This window comes from Diabrotica undecimpunctata, chromosome 7, assembly GCF_040954645.1.
Source record: "Diabrotica undecimpunctata isolate CICGRU chromosome 7, icDiaUnde3, whole genome shotgun sequence".
Classification (NCBI taxonomy): Eukaryota; Metazoa; Arthropoda; class Insecta; order Coleoptera; family Chrysomelidae; genus Diabrotica; species Diabrotica undecimpunctata.
The window spans coordinates 69,020,209-69,047,366 of NC_092809.1; the positions used below are offsets into that span (position 1 = coordinate 69,020,209).

The 27,158-nt window shown below is 34.2% G+C and overlaps 1 protein-coding gene across 1 annotated transcript in view; it reads left to right on the forward strand.

Annotated features, from left to right (window-relative positions):
* The first annotated feature begins 732 nt into the window (after positions 1 to 732).
* The window catches only part of LOC140446431 (uncharacterized), a 60,453-nt gene continuing 34,027 nt past the window's right edge, over positions 733 to 27,158 (forward strand). Inside the window, exons 1-4 of the mRNA XM_072538982.1 lie at positions 733 to 931; positions 8,215 to 8,490; positions 12,253 to 12,437; positions 14,580 to 14,690. Coding sequence (XP_072395083.1) covers positions 790 to 931; positions 8,215 to 8,490; positions 12,253 to 12,437; positions 14,580 to 14,690 — 714 coding nt within the window. The 5' untranslated portion in view covers positions 733 to 789. The remainder of the gene's footprint in view (positions 932 to 8,214; positions 8,491 to 12,252; positions 12,438 to 14,579; positions 14,691 to 27,158) is intronic.

A 27,158-nucleotide genomic window follows, 5' to 3' on the forward strand; every position in this document is an offset into this window, starting at 1 on the left:
AGCATACTGTCCTAAGTCCATTTTTTTTTGTAAAATTAGAATATTGAAAAAATTTTAAATTGGTGGATTATAATACTCTACCTTTATTATTAATTGCTTAGAAAAAACTGGTTATTCATTATTTATTTATATCTGTAATACTTCTAAATATTCACCGAAAACCGTGAATTCGTTTTCCTATAAAATCAGTAAATTGGACTTATGCTCCCGATATACAGTCGTATGTATGTTCATGTTGGACTCCCTGTTCTATAAATGCATTTTTGGCGTATATCAGAAGGTATATCGAGAATAGTACAGGTATAACAAATGAAAGAATAAGACAAATCATGGAGATAGCAACCACCATCATAGAAAATATACAGCAAAAACAGCTTATTTGGTATGAACATGTACATAGAATGACAAACCATCGCCTACAGAAGGTTATATTGGATTGGCAGCCACCTGAACAAAAAAAAATTAAGAAGACCGGAAACAACATGGCTTAATGAAGTCCAAAAGTAATGTTAGAAAGAAATCTACGACCAGAAGACAGGGTCGATAGTCAAATAGATCGTGAACACAAAAATTATATTATCCAACTAAAAAATATCTAAATAGATAATGTTAAACTGTATATTAAATATCTTATCAGTACGATAAAAAACGTTTAAACATTGTAAGTAGAATGACAATAAAGAATTAATTTTTAAATCGAAATTATATCCAATATTAAACTGATTAAGTACATTGCTAATCTAAGAAAAAAGTGATTTCCTAACACACAGATAATGTATTACAAGTGTAATGGCACTTAAAATATATAAATATTCTATTTACTTTTTAAAGGTGTATTATAAGAATAGGTACTACTTAGTCTGCTGCTTCGATTACGCAAACAAAATGCGAGCGCTAGTGGTATTGTGTATAATATTACAAGGAGTTTTGGGTATGCTAGTCTTTATCTACTAATTTATCACATATATTATTACACATTTATGTGCATTTTTGTTTTAAATTCTTTGTTTTATTAGAAGTCTCAAGGTATTTTCTTACTGACGTCAATGTGACAACATTTTTACTTCTGATATTTTTGGAACTATTTTTTTGTTATTTCCAAAAAAGCTTGTTGCGAGTTATATATGTATTTTTGAAAAAATCTTTTTTTGGAAGCACAAACACTCAAAATAAACTTTTATTTACACTAACAAAGATTTAAGTTACAATTCAAGATACATATAACATTCAGACTACAAATAGAAGTATATCAGACTGGTATTAGACTAAAAAAGATGACATTGTACTATAACTCGTCTTAACTACCTTGATCATTAACTTCTTCTTTATCTCGTAGCACTATAACTGGAAATGGTCTTAGCTTAGTGCACGACCTACTTTTATATCACACGGTCGTCCATAACAGTTCGGTAGGTGGGTAGCCAATTGTGCTTAAAACTGTGCCAGATCTCTCCACCGCATTTGTGGGCATCCTAAGGGTACTCTCTTTGTTGGGGCCTCCTCCCAGATGAACTTGAGAAGGCGGTTATTAGGTAACCTCTGGACTCTGGACATGGCCACCTCATCTTAGGCGTTGGGCTTTTATTTCTTGGACGACCCTGATAGTGTTATATCTCTATTTGACCCCGACATTTTTTCTTATTTGGTATTAGTTAGTGTTTGAGTCGTGATAGGGTCTAAAGCCCCTACTAACGATTTTCCTTTTAAAACATTTAAGATTTATTTATATTTCCTTAATTAACGTCCACGTTTTACACCCATACATGAGCAACGGAATAATCACTATTTTATATAATCCTTTCAAGGATATATAATATGCAAAATAAGTCAGAAATTTCGATTTTTTATAAATGTTTATAGCTTTTTTAAAAATAAACATACAATCGTCATATTACACTAAATATTGGGTATTGTAGTGATTAAAATATAACCAAAATTTCAAAGCGATTGTTAAAATTCTTTAAAAGTTATTTTATTTGTATAATCCAACATAAATTTTGTAGCAAGGATATAAGTCAGTAAATGATGAAGTTGCAATAATTCTAAGGATAGTGTATGAAAGAAAAAGGATTATTCTATCAACAATAATAAATGAAAAATAAAAAGGATTTAAAATATTGCAAAATTATTTTGCAAAAATATGTTATTTTTTGCTAATAAACAATTAGAATACCTTTTTAACCATTGCCTGCAAGGAAATATTTGTTTATACTTAGAAAGGCTGCATTTTTTTGAAAGTTGATCTTGGGTAATTTGGGACGAAGTTAGTTCCTTTTTTTTAAATTTATAGCAGCTTTGTTTATAACTACTAAGAGATCTTATTAGAGTCATCTTAAAGATAATGTTTTAAAGTTTTATATCAAAAAATTTGAAAAATATTGCATGTTAATAGAATCGTCCACAAAGCTACAACAATTGGGTACTCAAAATCGGCCGGCTTTGAATCTCGCGGGACCGGTACAGTTAGAAGGAGCTGTAACTGTGTCTGTGGTTCTTGTTTATGAATTTTTACGTTTTTTTTTTAAATTTGTATGTACTTTTTGCGTATGTTACGAATATGTATTATTAAAATAATTAAATTGTTAAATAATAGATGGTTTATTTTTTTTCAGTTTCTTATTTTTTTTTAATAATATTTGAAGCATTTTTTATTGTAAAAGATGGATATTTATAATTATTACATACTTCCTCATTTAACTTGAAATTTGACATTTTTCTTAATCCAAAAATAATTATCTCCATGAAAAGTTTTACGTGGCAACCTATTTAGATATTTATTTTTATTTATTTAACACTTTTTAAACAAATTATAAAAAAAATGTTTTTTGCTTTAAAATAACTTTTTAAACGCGAATGCGTTGTTATGTCTTGTTTATTTTTATTATATTTTGTTTTTTTTTTTGTGAATTAATATTTACTTGTGGCATTCAAAAATATGCAAATAATCAAGATTTCAAGATCTAGAAAAGGTACAAGTACTGGGAGTAGCATTTTCAGATAAAGATAATTGAGATTTTTGTTTGAAAAGCGTTCATGACACTGATTCAGAAGATGCTGGGGAGAAGAAATTTGTCGAGAAAGTTATATAATCTTACCATAATGATAAAGTTCCCTGTTACATTGTAGAAATGGTAACTAATTCTACAAATATATACATTGAAAATGTCAAGCATGTACAATCGTAAAGGACATGCTAAAAAAACTAATCAGTGTGAAATGAGAGCTCTATTTGGAATGTTATACATTCTAATATAAGTAAATTGGGCGAACAAAGAGCAAAACAGATTATTTTAAATGGTAATGCAATGTACGCCATATGTTGCAAGATGTCTTTCAGTCTTACAATCGGTACCGATTTCTTCTACGTTGCCTATGCTTTGATGATGTCAATAATTGTCAGGACCAAAGAGAAACCGATAAGTTGGCAGCAATACGAGACACTTATAGGAAACTGCTAGAAATTAGTAATACTTGGACCTAACCTTACAATTGACGAACAGCCTGTAAGTTTCAGAGTTCGATGCCCTTTTAGGCAGTACATACCTTTTAAAACCTGCTAAATACGGTTTCCAGGTCTTTGCATTAGTTAAATCAATTCCAATCAACCTCTAAATATACTCAGAAACTTAACCAGAAGGCCCCTTTTAACTGTTGTCAAGCGACGTGTAAATTCTACAAGAGAAACATACCGTAATATACCTAGAGGCAAAAACTAAAAAATAAATTTTAGCTAACTATGCTCGAACAGTAGAGAAAAACAAACGATAGATACCTATCGATACTAGATACCTAGAATTAACAAACACCATCGAAAGACCAACCTTTAGTAGTCACTTTGCATTTTATAAAGACTGCATGCTTGTATCTTTTGTCCCAAGGAAAAGGAAAAATAACTTTGTCTCATCCACAAGCCATATAGATGATAACATAGATAAGAATACTGGCAAAGCAACAATGTTAGTGGACTACAATTATTTTAAGCTCGATGTCGATGTAGATCAAATGTGTGGTTCTTATAATGTCTCAAGAAACAGTAGGAGATGGCCTCTAACTGTTTTCTTTGATATTATGAATATAGCATATGAATTGGAGGTTTCAGAAACAACATGAGTCAATTTTTGGCAATATTGACATTTCTTAATAAATGCGTTTTCTATTCGTCAACGTACCATTCTAAGCAGAAACGACGAGCAGTCTCGACGTGCTGTAATAAACTATCTTCTTCTTCTTGATGTTCCTATCCGTTACGAATGTTGGTGATCATCATGGCAATCTTTATCTTATCTGCAGTAGCGCGGAAAAGCTACACAGATGTTGTATTGAACCAGATTCTGAGGTTCTTTAACAAAGATGTTCTTCTTCTTCCTGGACCTCGTTTTTCAAATATTTTTCCTTGCATGATGGCTTGAAGGAGAGTATATATGGATTCATTTCGCATAATATGTCCGAAGAACTGTAACTTTCGAGATTTGATGGTGGTCATACCTATATGGTCAATAACCTATAGCTTAATATAAATACCCATTCCATTTGAAAACCACATGAGTCATCGACTGATGTTATTTCGGCGCGGAATTGTCATTTGTAAACAAAAGGATTAAGATGGCTGCACGAATAATGATCTGAACTTAGTAAAAGGTAAAAAAAAAGAGGCAAAAAAGACAATTATAAGTCAGAAATTATTAAGAAAGCGAGGCTGTGTGGGGAAGAACATGAAAATTATAAAGGTATGGTACCTACAAGAAAACCAGTAGGAGATTTTCGGTAAGTCTTAAATTAAAGATGCCAAATTCAGAAGAATGCTCACCAAGAATGCACAATATTAATATTTACAAGGGCTTATGGAAAAATGTGAAGTAAAAAAACGACCTTGAAATGAAAATCCAAAGAATAGAAAATAGAACATTAGTTACTCCGTGACAGGCTCGAGTGGCAAAATTATGGTTTACAAAAGAGCTTTCATGGGAATTCACACTGTATGTCATACAAGAATTCGAAGAATTTATAAGCTTCTTGTACAAGGAAAAGCACCACTAGCAAAACGGGGAAAAAATAATACTTTAGGGAATGCTAAGTCCGAAAATTTAATAGAACAGATTAAGACTCATATTGGGAGTTTTCTAACTAAGATTTCACATTATACAGGGAAAGAGAAGCATTATTTGGACAAGAAATTGAATATACAAATTAAATATGACCTATTTTGTGCCAAATTTTCTGATGATAATAATAATTCAGTTACATATAAATTTTATTTAAAGATTTTTCAGGAACATTTTTCTCTATCTTATCTAGATACTTGCTGTGAATGTGAACAATTAGAAATAAAAATTAAGAGTCCATCTTTAAACCAGACAGCGAAGCATGTGGCCGTTGCGGAATTATCTGTACAGAAAAGACGTGCAAAGGAGTTGTACAGTACAGGAAACTTTTTACTTACGTCAACTAACCTACAACGTCTTTGGAATTCACAGTATACAAAAAAAACAAGGGATGTTTTACACCTTCCACGGGGGTCAAGTCAGAAAGGGTCTATTTTTTAAGGATTATATAAAGTCCGAAGTACCTACTGCTGTGAAATATCTTCATTTATTTTCTGACAGCTGTGCCGGTCATAACGGGAATCTCACTATAGTGAGATTTTTACTTTCCGTAGTAGATACTGGAAGTTTTAAAACCATAAACTAGTACGTTCTACAACGTAGCCATTTCTTTTTGCCGAACGATAGAAACTTTGCTGTAATAAAAAGAGTCATATTGACCGTGTTTACCACCCAAAAGAATATACAGAAATGATAGTAAATTCTACACGTCACAGAAAGTGTCCTGATAAAATGGTGAAAACATCGAATAATTTTTAATTTAAAAAGTGGTAGCCTAAACATTACAAAAAAACGTGTTTGTCTACCGACTCAATAGACAGAAAAGAAAAAGATATAAAATCACTTTTCAGATTTCAAACTACTACCATTTTTTTTGTTATTCTATAAACCAACCAGGGACTGTAACAGTATCGGAATATATTAATGGTTTTATCACTACCAACTTAAAATAAGTGATAGAATTCCATTTTTACCACCAGTTCTCGCCTATCCGGATGGTAAAGTACCAATTAATAAAAAAAATTGACGGTATACGCAAGTTCATGGACTACATACCAGAGGAAAAAAACTATTTTTTGAAGAGATTAGGTAGTGGCCTACTCCTGATTCAATTAATGACGATTAGTGCTTATACTTTGTTTGATAGACAATAAAATTGCCAAAAAAAATATTTTTTTTTATTTCTGTTCTGAAACAACATACGTCACTTTTTTAAAACCATAGTATGACTTAATAAAAAACAATTTTTACAAAAAATATGTAATGCCTAATGTACAGGATAGTAAATAATTTATTCTTGCAACAATTAATTTTACAGCAGTTTCTCTTATAGAGTTTTAAAACAGTTTTTTCTGATTTACTTAAAACTATAATTTCTGACTCATGTTTTGAAATGACGGATTCATATGTCCTCAAAAAGAGACAAAAAACAGGGGTCATTGTTCCCTGTGCAATAACTGGATCTGCCAAGAAGATCAGAAAGAGTTATCGGTCGTCTGCTAAACATGTGCAACAGAAGAATATGAATGATCTGGTTACCATTTTATCCAACTTTAATTTTTGAAATATATTTATTCGTTTTTAACAAAATACAACGTTGTCTAATAAATTTTTCATAAAAAAAACTTTGTTTTATATTGAAATTGCAATTAATTATATATTTTGGACCTTATTTATCCTGGAACACACATGTATTCCACGCCATCGCTCATGTAACAAGTTGTTATACGAGTAATCCAGGGTCAACTTCGTTTCGGCTACCCCAGATTTCTTTAATCTTATACATCGTTTCTAAGCTTTTCTAAATATTTAAACAACACTAAATGTCTGATAATACTGGATTAACAGACTAGTTCTTTTTGTCTGTATATATGTTTAATATTTCCAAATTGTTGTTTTGTGTAATGAGATCGCTGATTAATATTTAATTTAAAATGGACAGCGGCGTCTGTAGCTGGTGTACCGCTCGGAATCTGATCAGGGTAGGCTGGACGCACACTTACGCTGGTACGGATTTTGGCTGGTACGTATGGAGGAAAGTCAACTAAGGTGGTTGCTTTGTTCTTAGGACCTCCGTGCATAGCAATAAATTAAGCTTAAAATGTCGTTTTAAACTGTCTACACAAAGGACGCGTACGTTTTTTTAAGGAACCTGAGGTGTTTTGAGTTGATAAATAGTTTTAGTTTTGTTTTGTTTTCAGACAATTGAATAATCAGAACTTGACAATAATAAATTAGCCAATTTGAGTACATAAATTTAAAAGATGTGTAAGTAAAGCCGTATTATGACTAGCTAATATATTATAATTAAATAAAAGATTTAAAACTAAATAAGGTCATATTTTGAAAAATAAAAATAAAATATTTAAATAAATCTTGAACACTTTTCCAAACATTCTCCGCCCCTAAAAACGAATGTTTTTAAAAACAACTACAATTATTATAAGGATAAAAAAAGAACATCAAACTATTAATAAATAATAATAATAGAAATGAAGAAAAAAGATATTTATTAACAAATAGGTAGTGGGCAGATCTTGACCACTGAACGTTGTAGGATGCCATCTGAAGCTCTTCTCAGACTAACAACACGTACAATGCCGTCAGTGCCGCAATGCAACTCAGTGATACTGGCCAATTGCCAGCGAAGAGGATGCTGTTGTTCATTTTTTATGATAACTAGAGAACCTTTAGTAAGAGGTGGGGTTGGACTGTGCCATTTGGATCGCTCTTGAAGAGAATAAATATACTCTTTAGACCATCTTTTCCAAAAGTCCCAATAGTTCCAAATTGTATTAGGACTTGTTTTTGTTTTAACTCATTTCTACTATTTCTCTATTGATTCTTTTATAGGCTTCGATCTATTTTTTTTTTCTTTTTAGTTCATTTTCAAGCGCCAGAGCTTGTTTGACATAATATCCGGAGAACAAGTTTTCATTTTAAAGCTTAATCACCCATGTATCGCTTCAGTTTATATTTTAAATTGATCCGTATGTGAAATAAAGTCACCTACTGTTATTAACTTGATACAAATTAAAAATAAGTATGATATAAGACACCAACTATTAAGATTTTAAAATAATTAATCTGTATTTTTATGTGTCATGTTTAGGAAAAAGAGGTTTTGGCCCAACGGATCAAGAATGGGGCTTCTCTGAAGTAAGACCTGGCGCTAATCTCTTTTGGTGGCTTCACTATACCACTGCAGATGTTCCTACGCCAACAGATAGACCTCTTATAATATGGCTACAGGGAGGTCCAGGAGGATCTTCAACCGGTTATGGTAACTTTGAGGAGTTAGGTCCATTAGATTCAAATTTAAATCCTAGGAATAGTACTTGGGTACAATGGGCTAATGTGCTGTTTGTCGATAATCCTGTTGGAACTGGTAAGTTTACGTAATAATTAAGTTTATTATTTTTTAAGCTATTATTCGCTTAATTTTGCCTTTATTGTATTCGAACGTATTTGGTCGTTACTAACTAATGCACGATTACATTTTAATTGCTTAGTAATTCGTGACTTGCTTTATGTTGTTCATTAAATATAATTTCCTAAAAACGTATTGGTAAAACATTATTATTCTTACATCACTTTTTTAGTATTTACTTATTACTGACACTTACGTGTTTTTCGGTAGAAGAGATGCGCAATTAAACTAAGGCCTTAAGTCAAATTTCCAATCGTCAATTGATGCTCAGGTTGAACTGGATCAAAACACTCAAAATCTTCAACGTCTTGTTCTTCCTCGTGCATTTATATGAGATTATCTATTGTCAGCTCCTGATTTTGGAAATTGAACAGTTCTTCAACGTCATCACTATCAACCTGTAAATTTATTTGCTGGGCAATATCAACAACTTCGTTAAACTTCATCATGCTCTGGCATCAATTCCATTTTGGTGTCAGTGATGAAAATAAAAGGACACCGTTTTTTTTAGATGCCATTCAACGTTATTTGTGAAACTTTACTCCAAGATTTTCCAATGCTTGCTACAGCATCTAAAACATTGAATTGTTTCCAAAAGTCTTTAACAGATAGCTTGTCGTTTTTTCTTATAACTTCAGGGAAATGAGCAAATGATCGACTGGTGTAATAAGCCTTAAATTCCACAAAGAAACTATGTTCCTTGTGGCATTGTTTTAAAGACTTCCTGATTCATCGGCCGAAGTAAACTGGTTGTATTAGATGGCAAAATTCAACTTTCACACGTAGTTCCAAACTAGTTAAAGTTGCAAGAGGATGACCTAAAGCGTTATAGATAATTAGCATCACATTAAATGGAATTTGTTTAGATTGACAATAACGTTCGACTTTAGGTATGAAATGATGGCCAAACCAATCCTTAAAAAGGGAAGCTGTCACCCAAGCTTTACGATTAGATGTCCAAATTACAGGCAAGCCAGATTTAGATTTATTTTTTAGTGCTCTTGGATTTCCTGAGAGATAAACTAAGAGTGGTTTTAATTTTCAATAACCAGCTGCATTCGACCCCACCATCACTGTCGGCTTTTAATTTCTGTGGATAACAAGACGCAGATTCTTTTTCAGCACTTGCTGCTTCTCCACTTTCTGCAATGCTATGCCGATTACAGCGACTTTTGAATTGGCTGAACAAAGAGATTTCTCCAGTATCCTCTTTCAATCTCTTAAAAATTAGCTTATCTTAGGAGCACACTGTATTCTGATCAATAGGACAATTTTTCACACCATAATTTTAACAGTGTTTCCATTTTGGCGATAATACCATGACCTTTACGTACGATGGTGGAATTTAAAGATTGTGCACTTTTCACAGCTTCGAGAAATTTTTCCTTGCCCTTTATAATTGTTCTGACCGTTGATTCCGATAGATCAAACTTTTTTGATAGTTCACACAATTTCAGTTTCGATTTTAAATCTGTAATTACGTTAAGTTTACATTCCAAAGAAAACGTTTTTCTTTTCTTATTTGCTACAGAAGGGTCATTTTTACTTCGTTTGGAATGTTTGGATGACATCATTCTTCTTCCAAGTCTTCAGTAGATATAAAATAAAAATCCCGCTATAAAAGTAACAAACACCCACTCCGTAGACAAAACTGTAGATAAGAAATACCTATTACAAAATAAATGTGCTGGATTCGCAAATTTTGCAAAATTTGGATTCGCGTAAGTCGGGGTAGCGTAAGTCGAGGTATTGCTGTATATAAAACAAATAAAACACAACTTGAATTAACATTATATTAGTAAACTTTTTTTTAATTAAAAAATTTAGAAAAAAAGATTAATATATAAATAGTAAGAACAGGAATACAAAATCTTTTAATGTCTAAGAAACAAGCTGTACCCAAATGTGAACACACAACCCAGTTATATGGTTATACCTTTTACATAGACGGGTCTAAAATTTCAGAAGGACTGAATGTAGAAATATCTAATAGCGGTGAAAATTTTGTTGGTGAACATTACTATTCTACTAAGAGAACATACTTCTCAATTTCAAGCACAGATTTATGCAATTTTGCATAATGTGGAGTTAAAGTTCTAGGGTGGACTTCATGCGATTGTGGGAATACTGAGAAGGACTGAACAAATTGGGAGAATATAACAGTGTCACCCTGGTATGGGTTTTAGGTTACCAAAAATACACCTCAATAAAAGAGCTGATGAATCGGCCTCACGGCTGCCAAAAAACGTCTACCTTCATCAATTAAAAAAAACTCTAGATCCTAACACAATAAAATACTTACTTGGAAAATATTCTTCTTATTGTGCTGTCTCTTTCAAATTCTGCGAATGAGTGGTCAATATATCTCTTCAGGTCTTTCAGTCACAAGTGCTGGCATCTTCCAACTGATCTTTTTTTATAGTTCAGTTTTAATATGATTTGGAGTAATTTATATCTTTCACCTCTCAACACATAACCCAATGAATTGGATGTTCCTCTCTATGAGTATGCTTATTAACTCTTACTATTTACCTATGTGCCGAAGTACTTAACCGTTGGTAATTTATTGAATGTAATTTTTAGCATTCTGAGAAAGTATACTCAGTTGAACAGACTGCAAAATGTATATATGATGAACGTGCACTTATAGGGCTAACGTACCGCGAAATATAGCAGTAATCGGCTTAGAGTTATTACAAGCTTTCTTACTAGGTATGCGCTAGTCAATAACACGTACGTACAATAGAACTATTTCATGAAGACTTAAGCTAAATACTTTGTAGCAAAGAACCTTAAACTATCAGCAATATCTTGCATGACTGCAAGGCATGATATCGCAGACGGCAAACAGTTTTTGGAGACTGTCAGGTGGATCTAAAAAATTTAGTAATCATGAAGCAAGTAGGACGAAATATCTTCTTATTTTACCTTTTAAAATATTTAATACATCTTTTTGATGAAATATGTTTATTAATAACTTTTATCGCATGCTAATAATAGTTACGGTAAGATGATATACACAACCCAGTTATATTTATTGACCTTGTTTGTCAGGCATTTTATAATCTACTACGTAGATCATTGTTATATAAACAGTTTATATGAAGTCATTAATTTTAAGGTTATTATAAACAGTGTGTAGAGCGTGAGTCCGAAAACTAAACTAAATATTTTATTTTTTTGTAACTTGTTTATTTGTTCCCGATAAAAAAAAGGCATTGATCCCTGACAACGAATCCATAGAAGATGTACAGTAAAAAGAAACGGTATGATACCTATGATATAGATATCTGAAATAGTGGTCGTTATGTAAAAACCTGGATTTAACCTAATATGCATTTGATGCAGTTTAGCTGCATCATTTTCTTTAAATAGTAGATATTTTCCTAGTAATATATCAATATTAGTGAAATTTCTTTTCCTTTAGGAATTTTACAAAGGTGCTTTATTTACCATTGTTCTTGTTTCATCTGACTATTCATTATGTCTGTTTTATGAGTGTATCGACAATTCTCTTGACTATCGGTCAATTTAACCAGATTTTTCTTTATACATACTATTAATAAAACAATTAGGGACCCCGCGTAAAGACAAAAATGCTTTTCGCTTTACATCAGACATCTTGTAATTTTGATCTATAATCAATATTCTGTTATTGTCTTACCGTGTTAAAATTTATTAATTATAATGTTTATTTAAATTATTTTGTTATTCTTTCAGGATTTGGCTATGTAACCAGTGATGACCTGTACACCAAAAATAACACTCAAATCGCAACAGATTTTTTGCAATTTATGAAAGATTTCTACACACAGTTGCCCAAATTTAAGACCGTACCTTTGTACATATTTTGCGAGTCATATGGTGGAAAAATGGCAGCAGAAATAGCACTCGTGTTATACAAAGTAGGTATCCGAACTTGGATTTAGTTTCTTGTTCTTAAATTAGTTATTTCATATAACTTTCTCCAAATGATATTTCCCTAATCAAAGGTAACTATCACTAGCACTAGATAACTTCGTCATGGTGGCTTAGGCAATAGCATTAAACCTATAAATGTTTCGACGGTATAATAGTTGATGGCAAAAGCGATTCAAAACTAGCAAAATAGTAAATAAATTACAGTTAAATGACACGTATCAAAAAATTCTTCACGCCGTATCATCTATTCCGGTCACACTACAGCCAATTGATTTATTGCACTTCTTACATTAAATATTTTACAATTCAATTTAGCATAATTTTAGCAGATCTGCTACATAAAAGTTGTTCGCCAAACTTCAAGTAACCTTTTATTTGGTCTGTATTCCTTGGCTCTAGTACTCATTTCAAAGTATAAAGCAACCTTTAAATTCCTTATAGAAAGCTTAAGTTCTCTTTAAATGCTTAATGTTTGCCGCAAAACCCTAATTCGGCTTATTGAGGTCATTTTTTTGGGCAGTGAACGTATACCATTCTGAAATTATAATTTTCCAGAGCTTATTAGCTCTCTGTTAAAAACATTTAATCATAAGCCTATAGTAAAAACGACAAAAGCAATATATAATTTCGTTAATATACACAAATGGAGAAAGTGAATACAGATAGTATCAGAGTGGGATACTAGGAATGAGGAAAGTAGGAAAGAGGAAAATATTAAGTCAAAAAAAACGCAAAGATGTCCTCTTCTTCTTATTGCCCCGTCTCCTTTCGAAGGTTGGCAATCCAAATGGCAATTGTAGCTTTGGAAACTGCTGCACGAAAGATCAATGCATTACTGGGTACTGATTACTGATTAGTGATTAGTGTAGTATATTTATCAATGGAGAAGTTTTGAATAACTTACGTTTTGCAGACGATACAGTAATAATGACGGATAACAACAATTATTTACAGAACGTAATGCAACGCCTTAACGAACGCTGTCATGAGTACGGACTGAAGATAATTTTAAAGAAAACTAAATGCATGATCATGACTAAATCTGCACATGCAAATATTCAACTGACTATTAAAGATACTGCAATTGGGAGTGTTGATAACTATAAATACTTAGGAACATGGATAACATCAGATGTAGACCAAACCAAAGAAATTAGGACAGGCATTGAAATAGCACGTGCATCATTCATTAAACTTAAAAAGTTTCTTTGTTGTCGGGATATAAGGTTAGAACTACGCTTGAGAATTCTTCGATGTTACGTGTTCTCTACTCTTCTTTATGGCTTGGAAGCGTGGACACTAAAACAAGTCCATCTGAATAAGTTGGCTGCTTTTGAATTTTGGTGTTACAGAAGAATCCTACCAATATCTTGGATTCAAAGAATGTCAAACGTAGAAGTAACTAGAAGGATAGAAAATAAGGCGGAAATAATATTAACTATCAAAAGACGAAAACTTGAGTACTTAGAACATGTGATGAGAGGGCAAAAATGCGCATTATTATGCAAGTAAAAATCCGAATAAAGCGAAATGTGGGAAGACGAAGAATATCCTGGCTTAAGAACTTAAGGGAATGGTTTGAATGCAGTAGTGCAGAACTTTTTAGAGCGGCAGTCAACAGAGTTCGCATAGCCATGATGATTTCCAACCTTCGATAGAAAATGGAACTTGAAGAAGAACAAGAAGATTAGTGTAGTAGTGTCAGAGGCTCGGGAGACTGGGACCTCGGAAGCTCTGAAGAAGAGATCAGAGAAAATGTCGAAAGCTCGGCGCAGTGATTATCGACGCGGTACAACCCGGAAGCCTGTTTATTTTAATATTAATTCTTGTAATAGTATTTATCTTAGCTTTATGTTTAATTGTATTTATATATAAGTATATAGATATATATATATATATATATATATATATATATATATATATATATATATATATATATGTATATATATATATATTTATATATATATATATATATATATATATATATATATGTATATATATATATATTTATATATATATATATATATATGTATATATATATATTTATATATATATATATATATATATATATATATATATATATATATATATATATATATATATATATAAATATATTATAATTTCAGGCCATACAAAAAGGTGAAGTAGAATCAAACTTAAAAGGCGTTGCACTTGGCGATTCCTGGATTTCGCCCTTAGATGCTATGCTTTCATATGGACCATATCTATTCAACTTGGTAAGTAGCTAAAAATATGATACAAATTTACATATAAATCAAGAACTGACCGTAATGCAGCAGAAATATCACCTTAAACGATAATGAGATTTTAAGTCTTATTTTAGTCTTATTAAATATAACTTATAGGTACAGTTTTGGGCGATACATCAATTTGTTAAAAATATACCGATATTACCGACAGGTGTATAGTTTGAATATGTTAAAAACCAAGCGGGGTACAAATAAACCCCAAATTGTTAAAGCGAAGGGGATTTCCCGGATCTTGATGTCAGGGCTCTTAGGGATTCCCAGTTTATTTTACAGTGTTTATCTAAAGGACACTTTTACTAATTGTAGCTTGATTAGTTATGTTTGTAGTGATTATCGAGTACGTGCTTTATAAAAATAATTGAAACACCAAAGTTGTTTCGAAATACAAAAAGATAACTAATGATGAACTAAAAGCGATATTAGAAATAGACGCTTATGATAGTTATTTTATTGATTTGTTACTAGAAGATAAGTTCAAGTTATATCGAAGAGACTGATATACGGACAGAGAGTCTAAAGAGCCAATATGTATACTGCGGGGCCAAGATCCAACTTTATATCGTCCTGTAGTATCATCTGCTATGTGTTGCAAAAGATTAAAACAGAATTATGTACTTCCTAATATTCGACAATTTTAACACAAGAGAAGAAAGAAAACAGCCTGATATAGTTACCGCAATCAGAGATGTCTCTGGTGGTTTTGTATCAAATTGCAAGAAATCTTTAAATTCATCTGAACATTTGTGCGTGGATGAGCGTTAGTCCTATTCCGAAGCAAGGCTCATTTTCGGGTTTACATGAAGAGTAAGCCGGCAAGTATTTAGAATTATTTGGACCATATGGAAAATATTTTTATTTTAATTAAAAAAAAAAGGTTTTTTTTTATAAAAAGGTCTGAATGATCTAAAACCTAGAATAGAATCATCAGATAATAAATGTTTTTAATGGCATATCCGATATCTCAAAAACTATGAGTTTTGTGTAAAAGTTAACAATATCTCCAATTCATATTTTTTGTTACACCGCGTATAAAAATTTAATATTTGACGATTTTTTTTATTAAGTTATTTATTTTAGGTTTAAGAACATGCAAAAGGTTTTATAAAGAATAACTTTTTTTCATAAAACTAAAAATAAAAATTTTCCGATATATGTCGACTTGATTGGACTAAGTATATATGAAGCGTGCCATATGCAAAAGGTGGTATGTGCAATTTTAAAAATTTTACAAGAGGCGCATTAATTTTTTTTTGTTGTAGCTTACTAAGATGTACAAAATATTTGTAGCTACTTCTGATATCATTTTAGATATAGGCAAGTTATAAAACATATACTTCAATGGAAAGATTGGTAATAAGATTGTTATTTGTCATTAATTATCAAAACGTAGTATGCGCGAATAAAGTTGCACATGTACAATGGATGGTAAAAATCATATTTTAAACAAAAGATCCCTTTTATCCCGAATCTTCACCAGTTTTTGATAAAATTCTTGATTGGCGGGTGAAATAAAAGGGATCATACTTCTAATTTTTTTAATCTTTTTTTGTTCCATTTACGGGGTGTGCCTGTTCCAGCAATTCAATGTTTAAATTTTCAAAATATTGTGGTGTAACCTTTGGTTTAAACACACGCACTTTGCGCCATGGTGCGACCTCCGAGTACGACGTTTTAACTTCAATTTGCTTTAAGTTGTCCTTAGATATTTTCAGCATAACAGCTTGGGAGATGCCCAGGGTGGAGGTTACTAGGGTAGTTTTTGCAATTTCCATCCAGTTAAATCTAGTAGTGCATTAAATTACAAATGAGTTTTAAATGCGCACTTGCCATTATACGCACCAAATTCATAGGTAATTCAGGCTTAAGACCTTTTTTGGCTTTTTCAATGCAGTTACAGTCCCGATCACATGATAGGAATGTGTGGTCACTTTGTGGAAACTTACGCACTATCTCGTCGAAATACTCTTTGGCTACGAGGGTAATATAAACAGCCAAAATACAATGATTTTTATTCACTTCTCTGCAGTTATCGGACCATAAAACCAATTTTGGCTTTGTAGTATTAAGCTGAGCTGTAAGGTAATCATACAAACAACTACCGATTTCGTTACAACCTCGTTTTCCAGCTGTTTCATCTCATAGGTACATAAATCCTTTCCCTTAATCTTCAAAATGCATTCCCAGATTAATACAAGTGAACTGTCGACTACAGTACATCTGCGTGTGAGTCAATGCTGGAATATGTAGCTGCTTTTGTAAATAGTAAGACAGCACACATACATCATACTGTAGCGTTTTTAAATAAAACGAGCGGTTCGAATTTATATACATATATTTATTTATAACTTTACAGTTCGGTACTCTCTTATCGACTAACTCTACTTCTAACATTGTTACCTATATATACTACAGTTACTGTATCGAGAATATTCTGGCGTTGTCCCACTTCTAATTCACCTACGTGACCGGTTATTCTCTCTCGCACTCGATACGCCGCGAACTTTCGAGAGTATTAGAGATGCAATGCAACCGTTACCTGGGCCATGCCAAAAGTATGTTCGTAACACTGCTCCCCTCTTAAATCTGATCGTCCCGATCAGCAACTCCGGTAGGCACAGCATGGCGGAATCTACAGGACTCTCCAGCTCTGCATGAACCCTTTAGAAAGAAATAACAGTCTACTGACTTTGAAGGATACGATCCCATCGGGTTAATGCAACACACAGTAATTCGTACGCCGGTGTCTCGGAAGATCACTTCAAGCATGCTTCTGACAATCTTCCAGTCCAGATTATCTAGTGCATGGCCTATCTTGGGTAAGGCCAAATTCTTGATGTCGTAATTGCACACAATTTTCTTCAAATTAGTTAGAGCACGCCATATATCCTCGTAGCTTGCCCTGTCTGTATAAGACTTCCTGGTCACCATATACAGCAAAGATCGGGAACCATCTTCTAATCTCAGTACTCTTCCAACTTTAGGCTGCTGGTTTTTTAACTCGTCCAAACGACCGAATTTCTTATAAAATACGGATGAGATTCCTTTAGTCATCTCAAGATCTTGGGCAACACAGTGGGCTAGAGAGACGTTATGCGGAACACTAAAAAGATCCTGCTGAACTTCTGTGGTCACGCCGAATCTAGCACTCTTTCTCTCTGCGTAATTTGACATAAATTCATTAAAGCTTGGTCGCCGGTCATCTTTGATCTCATGTTGAAGGGTTCGTGCTTCTTCTGTTTCATTTGAGCCAGCATATGGTGCAAGACGATTTATGTGAACTACTTTTGGTTTACCTTTCGGCAACTTCTTAATTCGGTATATTACGTCATTTATTTTCTTTTTAATTTCATATGGACCTTCCCATTGTCTTTGCAGTTTGGGAGACAAGCCTCGACGACGTTGTGGATTATAAAGCCAAACAAGATCGCCTACTTCATAGCTTTCACTCTTACATCGAGAATCATATTGATCTTTCATTCTGTCACTGGCTATCTGGATGTGTTGTCGGGCAAGTTCATGAATGTTGTTCATTCTTAACTTCAGGCGGTCGACATAATCTTCGCTTGCAACATGTTCTTCGGAAGGTCTGCAGCCAAACTCTAGGTCGCAGGGTAAACGAACTTCACGACCTAACATCAGGCAGGTTGGAGTCTGGCCTGTAGTTTCATTCACGGCCGAGCGGTAGGCCATTAGGAATAAATGAATGTGCTGGTCCCAATCTCTTTGATGTTCTGATACAACTTTGGACAGGTGTTTACCCATTGTTCGGTTCATTCTCTCGACCATTCCATCTGATTGAGGATGCAGGGGTGTCGTTCTGGTCTTATTGACACCAATCAATTTACAAACGTTTTGGAAAAGGGTTGACTCGAAATTTCGCCCTTGGTCGGAGTGGATCTCCAAAGGAACACCAAATCGGCTAAAGAATTCTTTAACAAGTACCTCTGCAACGGTAGCAGCTTCTTGATTTGGTATCGCATAGGCCTCAGTCCATTTCGTAAAATAATCCATGGCTACCAGGATATATTTATTTCCATCATTTGTCTCTGGAAGTGGACCTGCAATGTCGATTGCTACTCTTTCCATAGGACTACCAACATTGTACTGTCTCATGGGTGCCCTCTTTTTACCAGCTGGACCATTACTGGTTGCACACAGTTCACATTTCCGGCACCATCTTCTTACATCATCTTTACAGTTCACCCAATAGAATCGTTCTCGAACCTTTTGCAGAGTCTTCGTGATACCAAAGTGTCCACCTGATGCACCGTCATGCAACTGACGCAATACTTCTGACACTTTACTTTTAGGTACAATCAACTGAAGCTTAGTTTCTGTACCATCATCGCTCTCAAAGGTTCTATACAGAAGATCATCTTTCAGCACTAGGCAATTCCATTGGCTCCAGTAACACTTGACTTCTGGACTACATGCACTAATGTCTTGCCAAGAAGGTCTCTCACTTCGACGCATCCAATCCAATACTCTTTTTATACATGGATCATCTGCTTGAGCGTCTTGTAGCTGTTGAGGCTGCCATTGCTCATTAATGACGGTGGTTCGTCTCACGGGGCAAAGTCGTTCTTCTAATTTAAGACAGTGATTACAATTTGCACTGCACGGCCGTCTCGAAAGGGCATCAGCATTTGAATGAACTCTGCCAGCCCTGTGTTCGATCTCGTAATCATATTCTTGTAATCGTTCTAACCATCTTGCCATCTGGCCCTCTGGATTACGAAATTGTAGGAGCCATTTTAGAGCAGCGTGATCCGTGCGAAGAAGAAACTTTCTGCCATACAAGTATTTATGGAAATGCTCACAAGCCTTCACTACGCCTAGCAATTCTCTTCTGGTAACGCAATAGTTTCTTTCTGGTTTTGACAAGACTTTGCTAAAGTAAGCGATGACTTTCTCCTGTCCATCTTGGATTTGGGAAAGAACAGCTCCTATTGCACTGTTGCTTGCATCGGTGTCCAACACAAATTTTCCTGCCTGTCTAGGGTAGCTTAAAATCGGTGCGCTGATCAGAGCCATTTGTAAGTGTTCAAAAGCTCTTTGACACTCTTCGCTCCATGTATATTCTTTGCCTTCTTCTGTCAACTTTGTTAATGGCTTGGAGATATTGGCAAATCCTTTGACAAAACGGCGGTAATATGTACATAGGCCAAGAAAACTTCTAATTTCGTGTTTATCTCTTGGTACTGGCCAATCCTTAATCGCTGCAAGTTTTTCAGGATCAGCTGTTACACCATTACTTGCTACAATATGTCCCAAGTACTTCACTTCTCGTCGAAACAAGTGACATTTCTTCGGACTCAACTTCAGATTCGCTGCCCGCAATCGTTGAAAGACTTCTGTTAGATTATTGGCATGTTCATCGAAGGATCTTCCAACTACAATTACATCATCCAAATAAACCAGGCATGTTTTCCATGTTAGACCTCTTAAAACTGCATCCATTAATCTTTCAAATGTGGCCGGGGCATTACATAAACCAAAGGGCATAACTGTGAACTGCCAAAGCCCTGATCCTATCGAGAATGCGGTTTTTTCACGATCAGCTGGCTCCATGTCTACTTGCCAATATCCACTTTTCAGATCGAGTGTGGAGAACCAACGAGAACCAGAAAGTGTATCCAAAGTATCGTCTATTCTGGGCAAAGGATAACTATCTTTTTTAGTTACTGCATTGAGCTGTCGGTAGTCAATACAAAAACGTGTTGAACCATCTTTCTTCTTTACTAGGACTACTGGTGATGTCCATGGACTGTTTGATGGTTCAATTACCCCTTGTTTGTTCATATCTTTGATGATGTCTTCGGCTTCATCTCTTTTCGAAAATGGAAGTCGTCTAGGTTGTTGTCTGATTGGCTGAGCGTCTCCGGTATTAATTTTATGCTTTACTATGCTTGTTTTGCCATTATCCTTCTTATCCATGGCAAAAACATCTTGAAATTCTATCAGCATAGACTTCACTTTTTTAGTTCGTTCATCATCAAGATCTTGGCACGTTTTAATCATCGTCTCGACAAGCTCCTTTGGATACTTAGATTTCGACGGTTTCTCATTAGTATTCATGGAACAAATCGAAGCCACGGGAACACACTGTCCAATCAAAGTTCTTTTACTTAACTTAATAGCAGTTCCCTTTAAATTCATAACTCTTACAGGAACGAAATCTCGAATTCTCACCAAAGCTTTTGCCGTTAGGAACTCGGCATTATTCACATCTTCGACCATCCTTAAACTTCCCTCTCGGCAGTAACCATCAGGTCTGGTCATTAAAATTTTCTCACTATTACCGGGTATTGTTACGTCACAAGTAGGTATTAAGCTGATAACATCTTCTTGGTCTTCATGAAACGGCAACTCTTCACCACTGATCTCGAGAACTCCATCTTTGACATTCAATACAGCCCCAACTTTCCTTAGTAAATCCATCCCCAATATGAACTCATCGGAGATCTCTGCAATTAATACTGTATGTTTCACTGTGGTCTGGCCAATGGATACTGACAGATTAGCCTCGCCATATGTATTAATTATCTCACCACTTGCTGTTCTAAGCTTTACTGTTGCAGGCAATAATTTAAGATGGCCTCGTACTACTTCTGGCCGTGCAATAGTTCTCGTTGCACCTGTATCTACCAAAAACGATCTACATTTATTATTGATACGACCCTCTATGTACAAGCTATGAATTCCACCTGAGGACGTAATGTTCACAGTTACTATGGGGGCTGTGTTTCTTGAGGTCGGCAGTTGCCCCTTGTTGTCGACCCGTTCTAGTTTTCCGACTGTTGTATCATTTTCTTGCAATTACGGCGAATATGACCTACGTCACCGCAATTCCAACATCTGGGCTCGCGTCTCTTCGGCATCGTGTTACGAACTACTTTTCGTACCATTTCTTCCAGACGTTCATCGTTTGGTTCGTCGCCTTCTTCGATGGTTCTTACTCGATGGCTCCGTGAAGTTTGACTAGCTGTTTCATGTTCCAAGGCAATAGCGAGCGCTTCATCCAGAACTTTTGGTCTTGCTAGTCGTAAAGCTTTCTGTAATTCACTTTCTTTTAACCCATTGACGAAGGTATCTACAGCAATTTCTTCCAAAATGTTGTCTGGTACTTCCGGATAAGCCAACCGCACTATACGAGCAACATCTGCTTCAAACTCTTGTAAATTTTCACTTGCTCGTTGAATTCTACTTCTTAGTTGCGCCTTGTAGACTTGTTGTAGATGGGCATCTCCGTAACGTTTGTCTAGTCGAGTGAACAAGGTCTGGTAACATTTTTCTTGACCCTTAGGAATCGATCTTAGGATATCTGCAGCATCACCTCGTAAAGCAGCAGTCAAGGAAACAGCTTTTTCTTGTTCTGTCCAATGATTGGCTGTCGCAATAGCTTCAAATTGTCTAAGGTATATGGACCAAGAGGACTTTCCATTAAATGGTGGCAATTTGACTCTCATATGATGTGTCATTTCGTCTCTAGGTAATTCTTCTTTCACTACCGGATCTAAGGCTACTGCATTAACTGGTGGTAGCACTTTTGTATTGGTTATCATGCTCTCTAATTGTTTGATCTTCTCTTCTACTTTATCAAATGTTCTTGAGACTTCTTCAAATTTCTCATTGTTTTGATTACATACTTCTTTAATTATTTGAGAAGTCTCGTCGAATCTTCTAGCAACATTTTCGAATTTCTCTTCATTTTGTTTAGCTGCTTCTTTAATAATTTGAGACGTTTCATCGAATCTTTTGGAAACGTTCTCGAATTTATCATCATTTTTTTAGAAGATTCTTCTATCATTTGAGACGTTTCATTGAATCTTTCATCATTCTTTCGAGAAGATTCTTCAATCATTTGAGACGTTTCATCGAATCTTTTGGAAACAGTCTCGAATTTATCATCAGTTTTTTTAGAAGTTTCTTCTATCTTCATTAAAACTGCTTCTTCTGCTGACTGAAAATGGAATGTCTCTGGATCATCTCCATTCTTGTTAAGAACAGTCTTTAGTCGTTCTTGGAGTATCTTCTTGGACCCGCTGCAGTCTTCATCGCGTTCTTCCAGTTGCTCACGCAACTGTTTTACTGAAAGTTGTACTAGCAACATCTTTGGTCAGGCACACACGTACTTTTTAAATGTTCTTTCGTACGAAGGACACTTCCGAACTACGCGGATATTCCCGACGAACAATACTTTTCAAAAGTTCAAAAGTCTTTTTCAAAAGTCACTGCTGAATTTATTTCTTTTTACTCACACCGTAACACCAACTGTAGCGAGATTAAATAAAACGAGCGGTTCGAATTTATAAACATATATTTATTTATAACTTTACAGTTCGGTACTCTCTTATCGACTAACTCTACTTCTAACATTGTTACCTATATATACTACAGTTACTGTATCGAGAATATTCTGGCGTTGTCCCACTTCTAATTCACCTACGTGACCGGTTATTCTCTCTCGCACTCGATACGCCGCGAACTTTCGAGAGTATTAGAGATGCAATGCAACCGTTACCTGGGCCATGCCAAAAGTATGTTCGTAACAATACTGAAAACTTTTGCAATCTACTATGTTTTGGGACATCATTTTTTGAGCGCTCTCTGCTTTACAGTGATGTATGACGCTTTGGTTCAAATTCATTTTTTTCCTCAGGAGTCCTACTAGCAGCTATAGAAATTTTGTACTGGTACAGGACAGGTAGTCCACTCTTCGGGCTCCGAAGGCTAAACTGAATTTTTTGTTGAAAATTTCATTAAACCATTATCAGGAGATTGGGGGCTTTGTTCTATATTAAGCCGATGTTTTTCAAGAAAGGCATTATATAGCTAACGAACATTCAAATATTTAGACAGGTACTTTTTCTCGACTGTAATAGCTTTCTCCGCTATGAATTGGCGCAATTAAATCAAATTTTTTTTTGTTTCCCCTGGGGATTTGTTTCTGGCAGGACGTTTACCACCTCATCTGTCTTGAACAGATATGCCGGAGGAGAGTAATCGCTGACTAAGTATCTCTAATCTTCTTTGTGTAATAGCCAAAGTTAAACATAAATTACTTTTACATACCTGAACTTCAGATTCTCCCGGAAGTGGTAGAAAATATTTAAATGAGTGTTGTAGTCTGCTCTGGTTGGGATTATCGTAATTTCCATGTCTTATACGTTTGAATAAAGTAGGTCGAATAAGGGAACGTAAAAAGTTCTGCTGCTCATTATAATCTGCCAGTTTTCAAAACTGCTCAAACACTCTTTTTCTTGCAACAACAGTAATTAGCTTACAAGAGTACTGACAGCTGCACTTTACCTAAAAGAATAATATTAATTCCCTTCGGGCAAGTGAGCTCTATACGTTAAAAAAAAAATTAAAACTTTTTACTTTATCTCTTGGCAAAAAAGTTTGCCAGGTATTACTCGCTTTTGCTTTAAAGTTAGGTATGGACTTCCAGAGTTTTTATTGCCTTTCTTCAGCTTCATTTATATTTGCAGTAATTTTTCTTTTTTTGGCACGTATATCTTCAGGAATATCCATTTTTTTTTCGAAATCCAGAAGCTTTGCTAGGTTAAATTAAATAAGCAACTGTTCGTTGGCACTTACTACGTTTTAATATTTAATTCCTTATATCGCCGCTGGACAAAGTGCCATCGATATAAATTTTATTGTGTAAGTATTTTTTTTTTAATTAATTAGATGGCTTTGGTAAAGACCAATTAGCCAGATTATTTTTTCTCCAACTATAATAATTAAAAAAAAATAAACAAAAAAAGAAAAAAAAACTTTACAGATATTTAAAAAAAACTCATACTTCTTCACAATAACAATTCCTAAAGTATTAGTAGTGTAAAAGTTAGGTGTGAGCAGTGTATGGTTTTGTTTTGTTTTAAGTTTTAGTTTAAACTTTTATTTTCTATTTTTTTTGTGTTATTTTTTTTGTGTTATTTTTTTCTGTTATTTTTTTTATTTTTTCGTCGCCCACTTACAAAATCTAACTAGTTGCAGAATTGCTAACAAAGAGATGGTTAGTAATTTACCATTTCATTTTGCACCTTTTGGCGTGATTATATAAGCAGTACAACATATTAATATTCTTATTGAAAATTATACAATTTAAATTTATGGGTAAGCAAATTTTGTTATTAACAACTTCATTATAAAATTTATTTGTGCTTTGACTATTTAATGAACAACCAAGTAGAATGTGTGTTAAGTCTCCAAGTTCACCACATAAACATGAGGAATCATCAATTAAACCAATTTTACATTTATAGCTTGGTGACATTGTATGACTTGCTCTTATTCTGTTTAAGGTAATAATGAAGTTCCTGTTGTTTTGGTTGTGAAACCGTCTTATTATTGGGATTTGGACTTGATATGATTTATAATTTAATCCAATTTGTTTACTGTCATATAGTTCTTGCCATTTAGTCCTAAGGTGAACTTTAAGTGTAGAATTCAAATCTGTATATGGAATACACTGGTAAATAGAACCTCTGTGTAAGTCTGAGGCGGATTTTCAAACTTATCAGAAATTTCGTTTCCTTGTATACCCGAATGCTCTTTGATCCAAACTATTAGCACCTCCCGTTGCGAGCTAAGTATTTCGTGATTGGTCTGTAGTATTTCTACTTCTAAATGACTTAAGTTCTTGGCCACACCTATATTTTTTAGTCTCTCTATGACACCTCTACAATCCGTAAATATGACACTTTTGAGTCTTTACGTCCTAAGTATATATTTTAGAGCTTCAGTTATTGCAAACATTTCTGCTATATATATCGTTGCCTCATCTGGTTATCTGAACTCTTCATGATATTTTGAGGTGTGATCATAAAAAGTGGAACCTGTACGAATTTTTTTTTGATCCATTGGTGTAAATCTGATAATAGTCAGGCCATCGTTGATTGACCGTTTCGAGGAAGTGGTCGTTTTTGTCAATCTGAAACGTCTTAGTTTTTTTTAGAAAAAAAGGATATGCGGATGTTCTGAAAATATTGGTTGGGTTTTTGATGTGTACAGTACCGACTTGAATTGAGAAAGAGTGGTATAACTTTCACAAATTAGCGGAGTTTTCTTTCTTAGCCAATAAAACTGTGTGAGTATTGAAATTGACAGTTCATGGATAGGAATTATATAACTTGCGGATTTAGCAAATGCTTTTGTGATAAACTTGTTACTAATTAGTTGCCTTCTTAGTTGTAACGGTGGTTCTCCAGCTTCTGCTTCCATAATATTTATTGGGGTTGACTTGAGATATCCAAGATATATTCTTAAACTTTTGTTTTTTTTTTGGGTTTCTAGTTTGTCTAAATGAATTTGTGCTACTGATCCATACAAATGACTACCATAATCCAGGATTGATCTTATCATGGTTATATAAAACAACAAGGCCATACAATCTTTCCATAACATTTTCCGATCTAGATATAATCCTAAACGGTAATATAAAGAGACTCACCCGAATTCTCAACCACATATATGTAGAGGGCAACATCCCGGAAGAATGGCTTAAATCGATATTTTTACCTCTACCAAAAAACAACAATCCCAAATCATGTAATGACTATAGATTGATAAGCCTAATGTGCCACCCTTTAAAGATTCTTTTGAAAATTGTTCAAAACCGAATTTATAAGAAATGTGAGGAGCAGATAGATGAAACTCAGTTTGGCTTCAGAGGAGGCATGGGTACAAGAGAGGCATTATTTGCGTTGACGGTACTCTTGCAGAAATGTTGGGAATATAACAAGAGTGCATATGTATGCTTCATAGACTTTAGGAAGGCCTTTGACCGAGTGCAGCATATGAAGTTAATAGATGAATTAGAAAACATCAATTTAGACATAAAAGACATTGAGTTTATTAAGGCTATATACTGGAACCAGAAAGCTGTAGTAAAGGTGAACGATATAGAAACAAATAATATACAGATTGCGAGAGGGGTTAGGCAAGGATGCGTCTTGTTTCCGACGCTTTTCAACGTGTACTCACAGGTCATATTCAGAAAAGCCTTATGGGAAAGAAAAGAGGGAATAAGAATTGGTGGAGAAATCATAAACACCATGAGATTTGCAGATGACACGGTAATTATGGCTGAGAGTATAGAAGATCTACAAACTTTACTAGATGCAATAAATAGTGAATGCATTCAAATGGGACTTGACATCAACACAGATAAGACCAAATTTATGATAGTATCAAGGAGTCCAATAAATAATGAACAACTAACTCTTGGTGGACAGCAAATAGAGAGAGTGACAAAATATAAATATCTGGGAGCTTACATCAACACAGAATTAGATCCAGACCAAGAGATCCGGGTACGGATAGAAATGGCAAAGGCAGCGTTCTTAAAATTCAAACAATTGTTCTGTGACAAAAATCTGAATATTGCGCTGAGACTGAGGTTTGTTGAATGTTACGTCTGGTCGC